General features: G+C 36.7%; 1 protein-coding gene across 1 annotated transcript; it reads left to right on the forward strand.

Annotated features, from left to right (window-relative positions):
• Positions 1–413: 413 nt before the first annotated feature.
• On the forward strand, positions 414–13,883 carry lgmn (legumain). Its single transcript, XM_083886607.1, has 14 exons — positions 414–508; positions 1,404–1,555; positions 2,004–2,101; positions 3,899–3,980; positions 4,100–4,182; positions 4,451–4,526; positions 6,605–6,667; positions 6,793–6,859; positions 7,809–7,927; positions 8,399–8,488; positions 10,162–10,371; positions 10,527–10,697; positions 11,935–12,002; positions 13,404–13,883. The coding sequence occupies exons 2-14, from the start codon at positions 1,415–1,417 to the stop codon at positions 13,444–13,446; spliced, it is 1,311 nt and encodes a 436-aa protein (XP_083742733.1). The 5' UTR covers positions 414–508; positions 1,404–1,414; the 3' UTR covers positions 13,447–13,883.
• Positions 13,884–18,397: the final 4,514 nt, after the last annotated feature.

The following is an 18,397-nucleotide window of genomic DNA, read 5'->3' on the forward strand; positions in this document are numbered from 1 at the left end:
TAATTAAATTAGTATGAAATAATATTACAAATGCAAAAAAATAGAAATAGAATAACCAATACTGTTAAAGTTAAAGAATTCAAGAAGGTATTAAAAGCATTAAAATATTACATATCTACAAAAAAAAGATGGTTCTAGTTATGATGGAAGTAAACAAATAGACAAAAGGAGAAAGTTCAGGAATATTGACATTGTGATATCATTAAGGGATGAGAGGGAAGTGTGAGGTTTATTACGAAACCATCACAATCCTCGAGAAGATTTTTTTTTTTAAATCTAGTTTGCTCTATTATCGGTAAACAAACAGGTTCTGACACATTGCTGCTGTTCCGTGTGTTTACAGTTAGGCCGCGCCCTCTACTTTGCTGTTCCCCGGAACATTCCCCCTGCGGGTTTTTTTTCTTCCCGACGTCATATATAAACGTCCCGCTGCGGCCGCTGTGTGTCTGTGGTAGCTTATCTGCCGCTTTCTCCTTACTGTCTTGCTGACTCATAACCAGGAACAAAGGTAAAAACAGGCATCAAAACTCTTAGTATCAGTGTTTATCACATTTTGATTGAACATAAGTTATATAACAGTTTTTTCTGTCACTGCCTTGTTATCTGTTAAGAGCTGTTTTGTTAGCTTGTTGTTCTTGCGCTACGAGCTAGCACGGTTTATCATTGTCATGTGACTTATAAACGGTCAGGTGGAAAAACGTTTGTGTATGTGTGTGTGTACATATACACACATATACACGCATATACAGTGGTATGCAAAAGTTTGGGCACCCCTGTAAATGTTCATGATTTTCCTTTATAAATCATTGGTTGTTTGGATAAGAAATTTCAGTGAAATATATCATATAGGCGACAAACACGGTGATATTTGAGAAGTGAAATAAAGTGTTTATGCTATACAGAAAGTGTGCAAGAATTATTTAAATTAAACTTTTGCATACCACTTTATGTATATACTTAAATATATTTTATGCGTCATGTAATATAATATAATATGTCAAAATTAACCTTTCACATTATCTTTAAGATTAAATTAATTTAATCTTGTCTGGACAAATATCTTCCCTTTTTTCCATTCACGTGTATGTGGTTTGTCATTAAAAAATCTATTATTTTATTTAATGGAAATTATATATATATTCAAGGAATTTATTTATTCATTCATTTATTAATAGTATTATTATTATTATAAAGAAAAACATCACACATAATATACATGTTATCTGTAATAATACTTATCTAAACTATAGATATATGTGTTAAAGCTGTGTAGTTACAACAGCTTTAACACTAGGGTTTTAATGCTCATTGTGTGTCTTGTGTGCCAGCCAGTAAATCCAACAATCAAATGTCAATGTAAAGAGTGGTCTGGTTTAGATTCATTCTCTGTGTCATCCCTACAGGAGGTGAGGAGATGGGTCGGCTGGTCGTCTTCTCTCTGCTCAGCCTCAGTCTTGGGCTGGTAAACGCGTTTTATACTCCGCAGACAAAAGATGAGAAACACTGGGTGCTTATTGTGGCAGGATCCAATGGCTGGTACAACTACAGACACCAGGTGAGAAGTGTTAACCACACGTGATGCATGAAGCTGCTGTCTTTGTTACTTTACATTTACTGGTCGGTTAGTTGACCATTTCAAAATTTTAATGTTTTACTATTTTACCCCTCTTCCTTAATTTTTGTACCTTTTTACCTTGTAAAGTACTTTGGTCAACCCTGATTGATTTTTTTCCTTTAGTCAGTACTTAAAGCAATTTCGACAGAAATCCCTTTCATTTCTCATTCAAACAACACTAATGTCACTAATACTCACGCTGGTGCTCTTGGGAAGTCACCTTCCAAACGATCATTTGAACATTTATGCGTTATATGATTAATGGAAAGACCGACAGATGTTCCTTGAATTAACAGAGAGATGTTCTACATAAATAAAGTTGTTTAAAGATAAATAAAGAGTTTATTTCAGCCTCAGAGACCTCTAATCTAATCTCTTGCACTTTCAGGCCGATGCTTGTCATGCCTACCAGATCGTCCGCAAAAATGGCATTCCTGACGAGCAGATAGTGGTTATGATGTATGATGACTTGGCTCAGAATGAAGAGTGAGTTATTTTTTTGTTTTTATGAAACAGCTCTCTGATGCACTGGGTTTTTTTCTACCTACTTTTAACCTCTTTCCTCTTAAATACCTAGTTAGTCAGTTATTGACCTTTATGCTTCCCACAAAAGAGGAAGCCTGTCTAAAGCTCACAGTCGCTCACAGTCTACCTTGTTTCAGAATCTGTCTGAGCAGCAGCACTGTAAACTGTTAACAGGGAAACACAGCCACTGAGTGGAGTCACAAGAAACTGATAATAGTTGCTTAATGTTACTGACATGGCGTCTGGTTAGAGGAGCCGCAGGGAAATCAGATCCATCAGTTTCAGATTGAGTGAGGATCATTGTTGCTCTGTACTGACATACAGTCAAACACCAGGACTGACTCTTGTTATTGTCCGGTTCAGTGGTGATTTGTCAATAAGTGGCCCCCAAAATTGTTTTTTTTGTTAAACTTTGCTCCTTTATATTCTGGCCTTTATCTTCATTAACATTTGGTTAATTGTATGAAAACATGACTTGTGCATCTTCATTGAGGCTGTATTTGCTTTAAGAGGCAGGGTCAGGTTGCTTTGTAGATTTATTTTTCATTCTGATGTCATATCATTACATTGCCATGACATGATACAGCTTATTTATAACAAACATATGATTCATTTAAAGCTGAAAATGCCGCTTATCAGAGACAAAACTGGCAACAGAACTGGTAACTGGTAACAGAGTTCCTCAATTAGTGTCCCAAAATAGTGATTCAGTACTGTTACCACCATGACTTACTCAAGCTGCAGGTGACTTTAAGAGTAATAACAACTCTTGATAGGTTGAGGAATATAATTATTAACTGTCTACTCTGTGTCTTTGATTCATGTCTTTGAGGTCCATTGTGTAAAATTTGGATTCATTTATTTTAGAGCTGAAACGATTAATCGACGAATCGATTATTAATCAATTACTAAATTAATCACCAACTATTTTGATAATCGATTAATCGGTTTGAAGCTTTTTTCATGATTAAAACAAGATTTCTGATTGTTTCGGCTTCTTAATTGTGAATATTTTCTTAGTCTTTGCTACACATAACAAAAAAATCATTAAAACTGAATCATTTTGGTTTGTGGACAAAACAAGACATACAAGAACATCATCATTTCCAGGTTTGACAAACACCGATCAATGTTTTTTTTAAATTTTCTGACATTTTATGGACCAACCGATTCATCGATTAATCGAGAAAATAATAGACAGATTAATCGATTACGGGAAAAAAACGTTAGTTGCAGCTCTAATTTATTTCTATTTGGAAGAAATTCACAATAAAATAATAATACATGTTTTACAAGTGTATAATTGTTGTTTTTGACCCCAGACTGAGCTTGGAATAACTACTGTATATCCAGCACCATTTTGGACCAACATGTTTTATAAAAGCTAAATATCAATTGAGTTTTGTTGCTAGCTGTAGGCTGCATAGGTTCTCCAACACATTTAGAAGAGAAGGGTGAAGTGAGGGATATTCAGCTGCAAATTCTACACACTGTATATTCTTTAACATAATGTAGATGAAGTTTTAGGAGGAAAAACTTCATGCAACATTGATTGTTTAATATCCTGAACACATGCCCGTATTGCTGCTGTCAAGTGTTTCTTCAGCAAAACATGGGAAAATTCCGGTGTTGTGAAACCTTTGTCCTCGTCACCTGATCAGCGAGTCATGCATCTGCTACTCTGTCGTCATGAAAAGTGATTTGTCGGCCATTTGTACTTCCTCCTGTAAATCTGAGTCATGTGTCATGTGTTTTCAGGAACCCCACTCCAGGGATAGTGATCAACAGGCCCAATGGCACCGATGTGTACAAGGGAGTTCCTAAAGATTACACAGGGGAGGTGGGTGCCAGTATATGTGTATAAGAGTATAAACCATAGCTGTTCATGCAGTCTTTCATTTTAAATTACAACATGAGGATTTCTAATTTGGTTTTGATGAGGTTTTTTTGTCATTCTAGGATGTGACCCCAGAAAACTTCCTGGCGGTGTTGAAGGGCGACTCCTCAAATATCAAAGGTGGATCAGGAAAAGTGTTGAAGAGGCAAGTGATTAGAGGTCGATCACTCTGTACACTTATATGCACAGTTTAATCGAGCTAAGGCCATAGTCTAAAGTCTGACTTTATTGTGTTGTATATTTACTGAAAAATTATTGTCTTAGTCCGATTAGAATCGGACTTTTAACATGCATTTCCAGGTTTGACAGGATTTCCAGGTTTTAACATACCTGTAACACACTGACTGAAGCTGGCACTGGCTGGTTCACCAGGTTTGTTTGTTTTATTCAACTTGTTCTCTTTGTCTTGGCAGTGGTCCCAATGATCATGTATTTGTGTACTTCACCGACCATGGAGCACCTGGTATTCTGGCTTTTCCCGACGATGAAGTGAGTGTCTTTTACTTTGTTAATATCTAAAAGTTTCCTCATGATACTGGAACAAATTTTCCCAAAGTTGTTCAGCTTGTTTTGTCAGATCTGATCAGACATGTAACTATCTGGTGAAGCTACAGGAAGTGTGAAGTCATAGACAAAGACATTTTCACACAAGATTCTTATTAACATCATATGTAAAGGCTGATTATATCCACGAGAAACGTGCGCGGATATAATGGAATCGTTCTCGCGCGTCTGCAGATTTTAGCCGTTAACGCGATAACTGGAAAGGCGTTTGAGATTAAATGTTCTTATTTTTTTTATGGGTCACATACCCCCTGTAGATAATCCCTATCGATTTTGAGCTGTCTACCATTATTATTAATTAATTAATTATTAATTAATTAGTTAATTAATTAATGATATAAAAACCATATTTTCACCTGTATCAAAGTATTGCAGGTATTGGCTTCAAATTTTGCATGGGCATCACATACCACCTGAGAATTATCCCTATCTTTGTAGCTTTATTATTAATTAGCAAATTAATTAATTTATTATGCTAAAAACACATTTTCGGCTTTATCTTCCAGACTGATGGAGATATTGCCTTCAAATTTTGTACAATGATTCATGTAACAACTATCTACAAGTACAATCATTATTACTTTGGCTATGATTGGTATTAGTTACATAATAAGTTAACTGGTTAACTTATTAGTGAACACAGAAAAAATAGTTACGGCATTTTTTCTTCATTATTGAGCTCATTTGGACACATTGAGGATATCATGGGTTTATTTAGCACTTATTCATAATATTTATTACATTATAATATAAATGTATTAATTATCATATAAAAAATAGTTACGCCTCCATTTCTTTATTAATGCATTGAATGGAAAGTTTGAACATATTGTATGATTTTTCATGAAATTCAGTAAACATAGTGTATGCTTTTTCATGACATTTGGACACTTTGAAGATATGGCAGGTGTGGTTAGCATTTTAATATTCATAATATTTAACAAGGTATAATAGGTTAACTAGTTTTATTAAAACTAGAGAGAAATGTATGAGTTCAGGTATTCTGTGTTCAATATCGAGTTTATATGGATACTTTGAACATGTATAAAGTGTAGTCAGCATTATATCATAATATTTAACAGTTATTTTGTTGAATTTATTAATAATTAATATAAACAGTTAGTGGAAGGTGCGAGTGCGTATACTTTGGGTATATTGGAAAGTTGAGGATTGGACAAGTTCGCGGATATACCCCTTGCTGTCGGCCCCCGACAGCGTAGGCTAGTTATCATGTAGAATATTCTCAGTCAAGTGCTTTTCAGTGAGATGCAAAGATGAGCACTGAATTTCCTTTTCAAAGCCTTGAGTTTTATCAATTGGCCCGGGCCATGTTGACGTTTGGCCAAAACAAGTAGTTCACAGATGTTACCGGCCATGAGGCTCCTATGAGATGATACTTTATCTTTGTTTACCCATAAGCAGGAACATAATATATAAAATGCACATTAGTTTCTATTGAAGAGGAGCTGAAACAAGTGATTGTGACCACTAACTCAGGAGTATGTTATAAATCAAGAAAGATAAAGTTAGATCAAAGACAGCATCCTGGACAACAGCTTTAGAGTTTAGTCCAGTCCCATCATCAGGATTCAATATTTTATTTGTCCAAACCTGAATAATCATATACCTGCAACAAAACTGACGTTCTCTTCCTCCACAACTGTAGTAAATGTCATCCTTTAACGTTTTTGTGTAAGCGCAGCTTAGCATCATCTTAGACCCTTGTACAAAAGAAGCCACAGTTCTCAAATGTTGATGTCTTAAGTTAAAATTAAAGTTTTTTCTATATAAAAAGGAAAAACTGACTTTAATATTCCTACGACATATTTTGTTCCATATCATAAATGTATAATAGAGTGATATCCAGATCGTTTCATATGTGGTCAGTTTCCTGACCTGTTACGGAGCTTCGTTAGTGGCAATGACTACTATAATGTTATCACTACAACTGTATATGTGTTTTGTATGTGTCTGTTTATAAAGTCGACTTTCTCTCCCTCCAGCTCCATGTTGAAGATCTCCAAAATACCATCAAATATATGCATGATAATAAGAAATACAAACAGGTACGTGGATACAAAACAATCAGATGATCATGACTTACTGTAGCTGGGATGATCTGATCATAGCATGTGTTTGTGTTCCTCTCCTCCCCTCTCTCTAACACACACTCATATCTGAATATTGACAGATGGTGTTCTACATTGAGGCTTGTGAGTCTGGGTCAATGATGAAGGATCTGCCTGCTGACATTGACGGTGAGTTGAACTTCAAACTCACCAGATTCACTTTCCAGTAAAGGCAAGAGATAACCAACCAGCACGGATCAGTAAAATCTGTCAATCGATAACATAAAATTATCTCTTTTGGGATTGATTTACTTCACTTACGATTTACTGACTTTCTGATCAGTTGATTTATTTTGCCCAAGAAAAAAACAGAAATGACAAATGATAAAAGAACAGAGTGGATGGAGAGACAGAAAGTCCACTAGACTTAAGCCTCCACCTTTTAGCAGACCATCACTGAACTGTACAGCAGCCAGTGTGCCTCAACTCCACTGATTACAAAAACAAGAAATAATAATAAAAAAAAAAATTGTTTCTACAAGCAAAAAATGCCTAATTTTGTTTAAATTATTCTTGCACACTTTCTGTAAATCATATAAACTTTATTTCACTTCTCAAATATCACTGTGTTTGTCTCCTATATGATATATTTAACTGAAATTTCATATTCAAACAACCAATGATTTATAAAGGAAAATCATGAACATTTACAGGGATGCCCAAACTTTTGCATACCACTGTATTTAGGAAGACTACTGCAGTATCTGCTGACTGACAAGTTTAGTAGGAACAGGCTCCTAATGTCAGCGTTCTGAGCCTCTGCTCCCTGTCATGTGCTTGGTCATGTGATAAACAAAACCAGACATGGAACAGAGTTCTTGCTTCATAATGTGTAACCAAAGATTATTTGAATTTTTGCAATTACAATTCAATTTAATGTCCAGTGTGTAAAATTGAGAAGAAATTATCTATCAGGAAAATAAAACATTATTTTGATTTCTTGCACATTTGCTTGCCTTTTATGACTTCAATAAAATGTTTATTTATTTTTACATCCCCCTATTTTATGCCACAATTCTAATCTGTCACTGCCAAATTATTAGACTGACTAACGTGAGAATGTGTGTGTGTTTTGCAGTGTACGCCACCACAGCAGCCAACTCTCACGAGTCGTCTTACGCCTGTTACTATGACGAGAAGAGGGAAACATACCTGGGCGACTGGTACAGTGTTAACTGGCTGGAAGACTCTGATGCGGTGGGTGATGTTTTTCCTATTGTGTCCAAGTCATAACATATAATCTGGATATTGTTATTCAAAATAGTGTGTTAAGTTGTGTCATATTTCCCCTCTTCATGAATACAGGGATTTTAAATTCCTTTGAAATATTAATATAAACAGCCAACACAGTTTCCACTGGACACTTTTGAGTTCTTCTTTCCAATACTATTAGGAGGTAAACATTTAAATGTGTTAGACATTTTCACCTGTGGTCTATTACATACTACAGCTTAAACACTCTTACACTGGTATGTTTAATCAGGAAAAGAGGGTTTTTTTCTTTGCAGTTCTGCACCTGGTGACAAAACGTATGTGGTAACAATAAAACACATGTGAGCCTGTGGTTGTATAAACATAGATATTTAAATAGAAATGGGAACCAAAAAATGTGATTCATGAGAAATGTTGAATGGTAAATCAGTTTGTGATGTTTTCCTGTGTTTTCAGGAGGACTTGTCCAAAGAGACTTTGCTGAAGCAGTTCAAGATCGTGAAGAGCCTCACAAACACCAGCCACGTGCAGCAGTTTGGAGACAAGGTGGGACAAAATAGAAGCGTCAACTATGTTGAGGAGAAAGTGTTCATTTAAATAGCCCTTTATAGCACCTGTACGGTACCTAATGTGCTTTACATAACAACAGAAAATAGCAAAACGAACAGTAAAAAACAAAACAACGAGAGAAAGGAAAACGTCACAGAGCAACTTGGTCGTAAAATCCATTTAATTTGGAGTTTAGATTTAAAAAGTGCCATGTCATTGATGGTGTGTAAATCAGAGGGAAACTTGTACAGTTGCAATATATTCTAATAGTAACAATAATATCAACTTATTTTTGTATTCACTAAGTAATAGGTTTGTCATAACAATGGAAATTTGTTTGGCACATAAGGGAGGATGAATTTCAACATTATGATGAGGTAATTCACATTTTTGATTCAAAGACATTGTCATCTGAAGGTATTACACTATTGCTAAAATGTGTAAAATGTTAAGAAAGAATTAGTCAGTAATGATATTTAAGACCAAACAATGTTGGATAAAGTTTGCGGATGAAAACCAGTTTGTCGTGGGTTTAAATTTCTTCATTGACCGAAAACATCAAACTTCTGAGACAAAACTTTTAATAGCAATTATCTGTGGTGTCAAAGTGCATAAACATTATATTGATATACATTGAACCTTTGTGATATTGTTATTGAATCATTGTCCAGCCCTAACATTACTTACTAACTTACTAAAAAATAGCATTGTATTATTATATCATCTCTTTTAGGACATATATTTACTATTTTTTTATTACCAAGTCAGAAATAAGATGGTATAATTATAAGCTTACCCTGCTGCAACTGAAATGTACAGTGGCCAACAGGGGCAAACGCACTGCAACGACCTAAGACACGTGCAGGAGGAGAAACGAGCTGCATATTCACAAACGCTCCAGATTCACGAACATGAGCAGAAATGAAAACACCAGCATATTATAAAATGGAAGTGGGTCTGTGGGAGCGCTCGTTTTCGTGCAGCACTACGACCAGCTGTTATTCCATAAAAGTTGATAATCATTTGGTATTAAAAGAGCAGGTCTTACTTTTAATTAGATTATTTTTTTTTTCAAACATTGTACAGTACAACTGGTTTACAGTACACTATCAGATATCAGTGTATACAGTACTTTGTGCAGATGCTTATGTCCGATTATAGGTCTCTGAAACATAGCTGGGATTTTTCTTATAATTTTTTTTTTTCTTACGTAAATCCCTTTGTAATTCAGGCGTTAAAATTTAGCTTTAGATAGTTTGACTACAGAAATGAGTGTCGGATAGCTTGACCGCAGTGGGATAACTGCTTAATAAATGTCTTTTAATAAAGTAAGAATAAAGTAGTCCCAGAGTATGGCAACAGCTGGTCGTAGAGCTGCGCAACAACATATTATAGAATATGCTGGTGTTTTTGATTCTGCGTGTGTTTTGAGGTTTGTGTGTGGTTCCACTTCTGCTTGCGTTTTTAATGTTTGTGTGTATTTTTGCTTCTGCATGTGTTTTTGTTTGTTTTTGTGAATATGCAGCTAGTTTCTCCTCCTGCATGTGTTTTGGGTCGTTGCAGTGCATTTGCCCCTGTCGGCCACTGTAGAAATGTGAAGTGTTAGCTTGAATTGTGTGTTTCCTGCCCTCATTCACTCAGTCACTTTTTTTCTACCTCCTCCTCTTCAGACACTGGCCCACATGAAGGTGGTGGCCTTTCAGGGAGACCGCAAAGCTGAACGCAGTCCTCTTCCTCCAATAACCCTGCAGCCAGTTAAGAATCCAGATCTGACTCCAAGCCCTGACGTTCCCCTGGCCATCATGAAGAGGAAACTCATGGCCACCAATGACATCAGAGTTGCACGGGACATACTGGTGGAGATTAACAACCACCTCAAGGTAAATGGCAACAAAGTTTTAATCTCTCAGGAAATCTGTGGACAACCAAGTCCATGTCGTTAAAATCCAATTTACCATAAAGATTCAATTTACCATGACGATTCCTGTGTTCCACTTTTCTCACTCTGTGTGAACATGTGTGTTTGTTTGTTCAGGTGAGGGAGATGCTGGCTGACACAATGCGTCAAATTGCGGAGAAGGTGACTGGCAGTAAACTCGGGGCAGAGAAGATTATGAATACCCCACCCGAACTATCCATGCATCAGTGCTACAAGGATGTGGTCAGATACTACAAACACATCTGCTTCAACTGGCATACAACTAAGGTAGAGCGTTGAAAACACTCATGCAAGGGCTGCAACTAACCATTGTTTTCATAATCAATGATTCTCTCACTGAAAATATTTACATTTAAGAAGCTGAAAAATCAAAAATAGTTGGCGATTCATTGCTGCAGCTCTACACCCTATGTATATGACCATGAAAGTGCATGTGATTTCTGTAACAGTGAATTCATGTGTGGCTAATGGTTGGAACTAAGTCACATGTTAAGAGTCTGGTTCTGCTTTTAAAGAGGAAACACCAGACCTGTTTCGTCGTTCTTTTTATAAATATATGGTTGACAGCCCCTTCGCATTGTGACTGACGGTTAGACGGTTTCCTACATTCAATGTACAGTATATCACTCGGCCTTTTTCACAGCTGCCATTTTGATATGTGTTCACTGACCACATTAGCAGTGACTCTGGTTAGTTCAAGCTAAAGGTACAGTGTATAACATTTAGCAACTTTAATTAGTGATGTGACATGTTGCAGCTGAATGTCACCTCACCTCACTCTTCACTTCCAAGTGTGTTGGAGAGTTTATGTAGGCTTCAGTTGACATCAAACTCAAGCAAATGTTTACTTTGTCTATTGTGGGCTACTATAAAAACATGCTGGTCCAAAATGGCCAACCCAGCTCCTGATATAATCATAAAAGGCTCAAACTGGGGTAATTCATTTGAATCAATGAATCGTTGCCGCCTTACACCTCTATATCTGTTTGAATAAACCTGTGAGCTGTCACTATCATACTTTATGTTTTATCTTATCTTCAAATCAAAGGCTACTCAATCTACACCCAGTGTTTATTTTTCCCTGTGGAAACTCGCACACCAAGTTCTTGTGTATTTTGTTCTTTTGAACCTACTGAAGTTCTCAAAACTGTGACAGTTGCAGCAACAGCAGGTATCTACAAAGTACAAAGTTTAGAGTAAATCATGTTGTTATGAAATAAAATAACATTTTGTAGAGCCGAGCAGAAACTCTTAAATGAGATGAGACACGGAATGACACTGCAGTTCTGACCAGAGAAGTTATTAAAAATACTTGTATACGTGTTTTATAATCTCTTTCTTTGATCACAGTAATTCCCCCTGTGTACTTTTATGCAGAAAGTATGGGAAATGTGTTGACATTTCAGGTGCCACATACAGCATAATACAGGGGGGGAAGTACACCAACATTTCTAAAGGTCACAGATCGTAATGACATGTGCTGCCCTCCTGTGTTGTGTTTCAGTATGAATACGCTCTGAGACACCTGTTCGCTTTGGTGAACCTGTGTGAGGGAGGATACCCTGCAGTGAGGTATGTTCTACATCACTCTTCATTCATTCATTCATTCATTCATTCATTCAAACCCCGGTTGTCACATTTTAAATATTTACTGAGTTGTTTGTGGATGTAAACAAATTTAGATTTTTGGATCTACAAGATTACATACAAAGTTGATACACAGACGTGATATTCGTGTTTACCGGGCTCAGTGTGTCTGACGCAGTTTACATTTTTCAACTTTTTAAAAATCACACTCTGTGCCTGATTTCAAGGTGTAATTTAGGGAAATATGAGCTGCCTAGAACACAACGTATTTTATTTTGAAAATTAACCGCATGTATCTGTGTTCGACTTACATATCTGTTTAAAATGTGGCGACTTGCGTCCAGTGCTCACATTGCGTCCATCGCTTCACAAAATGTACAAAATGATCCCGCAATTGGCATGGAATGACTCGACAAATCATGTTTGGTGTGAACACAGCATAAGAAGTTGCCTGAGAGCAGAGTGAGGGAGTGGTGGAGAGAGAAAGAGTGGGATCAGTACAGGGGACTTGGTCTGGCACAGAGCTGTGTGGAAAATCCCCGCTAATGAGGTGCTCTGTGAGTTGTCATGCTATACTTTGAGTAGCGAAAAAGCGACACAGGCACAGCTTCAGTGTTTATAACAACAACATGTTTAATTTCTATACTTTACTCTAAACTGTGAAGGTTTGCACCTGGGACAACAACAAAAAAAGAGGTTCAAGGGATTATTTTGCTTTAGTGTCCGTCTTGAAATATATAATGTCAAGACACTACAAACACGCCTGTTTCAAATTTTCTCACACTTAGTTATTTTATGGGAATAATATGAAAAGTGCACTATTATCGTGATCAAAATTAATGGTGGTTCATGATATTATTGTAATAAATGTGAAAATATGCTTTAAAATAATAGTTTTTACGTTTTTTAAATGGACAAGGCTTTCTTTCCGAACTCTACCTTCATATTTGGTTTGTATCTGTACGCGCTCATAAAATATGGAGCAAAAGAATATATGTGACCAAATCAAATATGAAAATGTTTCAAAATGTAGTTTTCCTAAAAACACATAGCCACCAAAAATGATGGTAGAAATATTTACCCTAACCCCTAAAGTATTTATTGGATAAAAAACAACTACTAAAACAAAATAGAACAAAATTACTTTTGAAAGAAGGTAACTTGTTTTTAATAGGAAGTGGCCACATTTGGCACAAATTCAGTTAAAGACAGTCTTAGTGCGATGACAATAAAGGCGTTCTATCTTAGTGTTCATCAGAATCACTTTACTTTTGTTTGAGTGACTTTTAATGACAACTACAGTATTACCAAACTGTGTTACACCATTTCTGATCTTTTTCAAGGACCGTTTACTTTGTATCTTTACCTTTTTGTACCTCTCCGCAGCATCCAGAAGGCCATGGACTCTGTGTGTCACGTCAACTACTGAAAGGTTTTCGGTTCATCTCTGAAGTCTCTAATCCGACTGCTGCCTCCTCATGAAAAGTCTCTTTTGAGAAGATGTCACTTCTCGTTGCACTGTTTAGGAATCGGGCTGACATGGAGTTCACGGGATTGTTTCATCAACACACTTTAACACTTAAATCTGTGATGGTTTTTTTATTATTTGTGATTTTACTGAGAAATTTTAAGTATATTTTCTTATGGATTGCAGTTTCGCTTTCAATGGTTTGTTGATTTTTAAGTACACATAATAAACAGTTTAGAATATTGAATTTGTGTAAATGTATGTTCTGCTTTTAGCTTTATATGTGGTTAGAATGAATGATTGTTTTTTAAAGGACACCACGAAAAACACTGAATGTTGAATCTCAAGAGACTTTGTTATGACAAGAATCTTGAAATAAAATCTGACAGACTTAAAAACACTCGTATTTTAAATTTTTTACCTCTGTTTTATTTTCATTGCATGTTTTTACTCTTGGTTTTAAAACTCATTATCATTTCACATTTACAGCTGATCTTCAGAAGAGGATTTGTATAGTGTCCATAAATCAAATTTCCTCAGATGTAAAATAATCCTCCACCTGCATTACAGTTATTTCAGAGATATAATTTCACAGCGAGCTTGTTTTCACACATGGTTTGTGCACTTATTTAGTGCCTTACCGATAATGTCTGGATAACAGCATGTGCTTTGACTTTTTCCATGATTAACTTTCATTAATAATGTTAAAGATTATTTGAATTAATGTGCTTGGTTATTACTAATTAATACACGTGAGTACTAGTGTGCAATCGAAGTGTATATATATTTTATATTCTTGGCCTGTAGGTGGCGATAAAGGCATGACTATACAATATATTGAGAGAGCAGATTTGAGAAACAACTAGCACTGCAAGCGGTATTAACGGTATATATACTCAACAAAAATATAAACGCACAAACTTGAAATGGTGAATAAAAATAGAATGTCATGACATTTGCTCAGATTCTTGATGCATTTGTTTATGGAATGATTTGTTTTGCTCAAACACAGTAGTCTAGTGTCACTTGGCCACTCCACTTGACTACAATCTCAGATTGAGTATTTCAACTCACGAGAGTCATGGAGCATGGCAGAGTTGGGGTCAATATGCGTGACCAGTACACAGACACTCCTTATGGTCTGGTCAATAAAAGGGCACACCAAAATGTGGACTTTTGTCACTTGTCAATATGCCACAGATGTCACAAATCATGGAGTGTGCCATTGGCATGCTGAGTGTTACAGCTGTGGCAACTCAACTGAATGTGGATCATTCCACTGTCAGCCGCCTGTGGACTCGTTTCAGAGAGACTGGAACGACGTTCCCCAGAACGGCCGCCAACTTCAAGTGGCTCTGCAGGAGGAATGGGACAACATCCCCCAGGCCACGATCGACAACCTGGTGATGTCAATGCGTCGCCGATGTACCGCTCTACGTGAGGCTAATGGTGGACACACAGGTTATTGAAGTTTGTGAACTTGGATCATCGACCCCCATTGTGTTCTTCCTCCCATTAGTCCAGGACTTTTGCTTTGAAATGGATCCTAATGCTCGCAAATTAAAGCCACTTTATTGATAAAGTTGGTCTGTTATTTTTGGATAGTTAGTTTTGTCACATAACAAGTTACTAAGTTTTTCTTCATGCATTTATATTTTTGTTGAGTATATATATATATATATACAGTGGTATGCAAAAGTTTGGGCACCTCTGTAAATGTTCATGATTTTCCTTTATAAATCATTGGTTGTTCGGATAAGTAATTTCAGTTAAATATATGATATTAGAGAAAAACACAGTGATATTTGAGAAGTGAAATAAAGTTTATATGATTTACACAAAGTGTGCAAGAATTATTTAAACAAAATAAACATTTTGTGCATCCTCCTTTTGCAGAAATAACAGCCTCTAAAGTTTAGAGGCTCAGACTCTAATTGGAAGCTATAAGGAAGCGCTTTGGACCATTCTTCTTTACAAAACATCTCCATGGGATGGCCATTCCAGAACGTTGTATTTGTTCCTCTGCATGAATGCCTTGGTAGATTTTGAGCAGTGTTTAGGGTTGTTGTCTTGTTGAAAGATCCAACTTCACCTTTGTCACTGATTCCTGGACATTGTTCTCCAGAATCTGCTGATATTGAGTGGAATCCATGCGACCCCAACTTTAACAAGATTCCCAGTCCCTGCATTGGCCACACAGCCCCACAGCATGATGGAACCACCACCACATTTTACTGTAGGTAGCAAGTGTTTTTCTTGGAATGCTGTGTTCTTTTTCCACCATGCATAACGCCCCTTGTTTTGCCCAAATAACTCTATTGGGTGCAGAGAAAATGCCTTTTCTGCATTACTCTTCCATACAGCACCTCCTTGTGTAAAGTGCGCTGAATAGTTGAACGATGCACAGTGACACCATCTGCAGCAAGATGGTGTTGTAGGTCTTTGGAGCTGGTCTGTGGGTTGACTGTGACTGTTCTCACCATCCTTTGCCTCTGCTTATCTGAGATTTTTCTTGGTCTGCCACTTCAGGCCTTAACTAGAACTGTGTCTGTGGTCTTCACATTCCTCAAAACGTTGCTCACAGTTGAAACTCAGAGCTTAAATCTCTGAGATAGCTTTCTGTGTCCTTCCCCTAAACCATGATGTTGAACAATCATTGTTTTCAGGTCATTTGAGAGTTGTTTTGAGGCTCCCATGTTGCCACTCTTCAGAGAAGATGCAAAGAGGAGAAACATTTACAATTGGCCTCCTTAAATACACTTTCTCATGATTGGATTAACCTGTGTATGGAGGTCAAGGGTCACTGAGGTTACCAAACCAATGAGTTCCAATAATTAGTGCTAAAGGTATTGAAATCAATAAAATGACAAGGGTGCCTAAATTTATGCACATGCCTAATTTTCTTTAAATAATTCTTGCACACTTTCTGTAAATCATATAAACTTTATTTCACTTCTCAAATATCACTGTGTTTGTCTCCTATATGATATATTTAACTGAAATTTCTTATCCAAACAACCAAAACTTTTGCATACCACTGTATATAGATATATATATGGGAAGGGCAGCTTCTGTTGCATCCAGATTTTAGGTGATGCGTCTGGGTGCAGACTAAACCCTCTCATGAGGAAGTTCCTGTTTGCCTCTCAATGCTTACTCTTCACAAAGTCAAGACAGAAATCAGCTGAGTCAGAATTAAACATTAGCATTTCAGAACCAATGATTAGCTGTGTTAATGTGTTCATCTTAGTTCATACACTTCACAAGTAAAAGTACTACAGTCAGATGTCTACTTAATTAAAAGTACTGAAGTACTTGTTTTTAAAAGTACTTGAGTATCAAGAGTACATTTTCTAAATATTGCATTTCTACTGCCACAGTGCTTACATTTACGTATAGAACGTCCTAAATGGAGTTATGAAAAATGTTAATGTTAATACCTTGAAAAATGTAAAAGGAATTGAAAGTAAAATCAAGTCATTTTCATGTATTTACCATGTTGCGGGCGGCTCGAGACTGATGGCTCGAAACGAGAGGCTCCGGTCTGCAGCCAACACTCTTGGGCTGTGGAGGCAGAGTAATGTTTTACTTCCTGTTTAGTGTGTTCAACTTCCTGTTGGGAGGTCATCTTTTGCAGACATGTTCAGGATAGGTCCCTGGTCTCACATATCAAGTTCCATGCAGATCGGTCAATGTACGGTAAAGTTAGAGGGCACTTTCTGTTTAAAATGGCTGACTTCCTATTGGGTCAAAGGTGTGTCCATTAACATGTTCAGGGAAGTTTCCTTGACTCACATATAATGTTGCGTGGAGATCGGGCAATGTACGGCAAAGTTACATTTTACTTCCTGTTTTTGGAGTTCCACTTCCTGTTGGGAGGTCGTCTTTTGCTGACATGTCAGGGCGGGTCTGTGGTCTCAAATGTCACGTATTAGGCGGATACAAAAATCCCTGTTAGAGCAGCATGGAAACGTATTAAATGTAATATTGTCTCAAGCAACCAGGGGGCGCTGTTTTTTAAGTTTAATATTTTCATATAGACTTCTTCAGGTATCAGACTATCATCAATCCAAAGAAGTTTGGTTCAGATTGGAACAGGATTTGCAAAGTTATAACAGTTTGTCTTTTTGTTGCACAGTAATTGGCATAGTCTGCCATCACCAGGGGGCGCTGTTTTAGAAATTGAATACTTTCATAGAGACATCTTAAGGGCATCAATCCAAGGGAGGACATTGGACCTTCCATCGCAACGTTGTAAGAGTTTTGTTGTCTGTTTTTACAGATCAGAATTTTTACCAACTTTGGCGCCTCCTATCTCGTACAGCATGCAACATTTAAAAAAATCTTCAATAACTTCGACAGGTTAATTCAAATACCAAATGTAATTCTGTCTGCTGTCACCAGGGGGCTTTGTTTCCGAAATGTAATATTTTCACATCGATGTCTTTGAGGCTGGAGTATCATCAATACAAGGAAGTTTGGTCCATATCGGAAGAGGATTCGCAAGGTTATAACAGTTTGTTTTTTTGTCACAAAAATCCGAATTTGCACCCTGATTGTTGGAACACTGTTAAACAATGCTCTATCATATTCAACACACAACATCTACCATGTGTTTTGAGTGTTTTCACCAATTTTGAGTTGGATACGATAATCTCTGTAAAAGTTATTCCCGAAAGCGTTAAGAAAGCTTTTTTTTGTTTATTTTCTGTCACCACCAGGAGGCGAAGTTTTCAAACTTGACGGTTTTTGCATGGGCGTCTTCAGCAATAGCCCATCATCAATCACTGCACGTTTGGTTCAGATCGGACTTTTCATTGCAAAGTTATAAGAGTTTCGTTCAGTTGAGTGTTGCAATAAATCTGAATTTTCGCCAACTTTGGCGCCTCCTATCTCGTACAGCATGCAACAT

This window comes from Microchirus variegatus (genome assembly GCF_963457635.1).
Source record: "Microchirus variegatus genome assembly, chromosome: 3".
Taxonomy (NCBI): Eukaryota; Metazoa; Chordata; class Actinopteri; order Pleuronectiformes; family Soleidae; genus Microchirus; species Microchirus variegatus.

Coding starts and splice junctions, on each gene's coding strand:
- lgmn (XM_083886607.1), top strand. CDS start 1,415: ATGGGTCGGCTGGTCGTCTTCTCTCTGCTCAGCCTCAGTCTTGGGCTG. Junction 3,981..4,099: donor CTAAAGATTACACAGGGGAG/GTGGGTGCCAGT, acceptor TTGTCATTCTAG/GATGTGACCCCAGAAAACTT. Junction 7,928..8,398: donor GGCTGGAAGACTCTGATGCG/GTGGGTGATGTT, acceptor CTGTGTTTTCAG/GAGGACTTGTCCAAAGAGAC.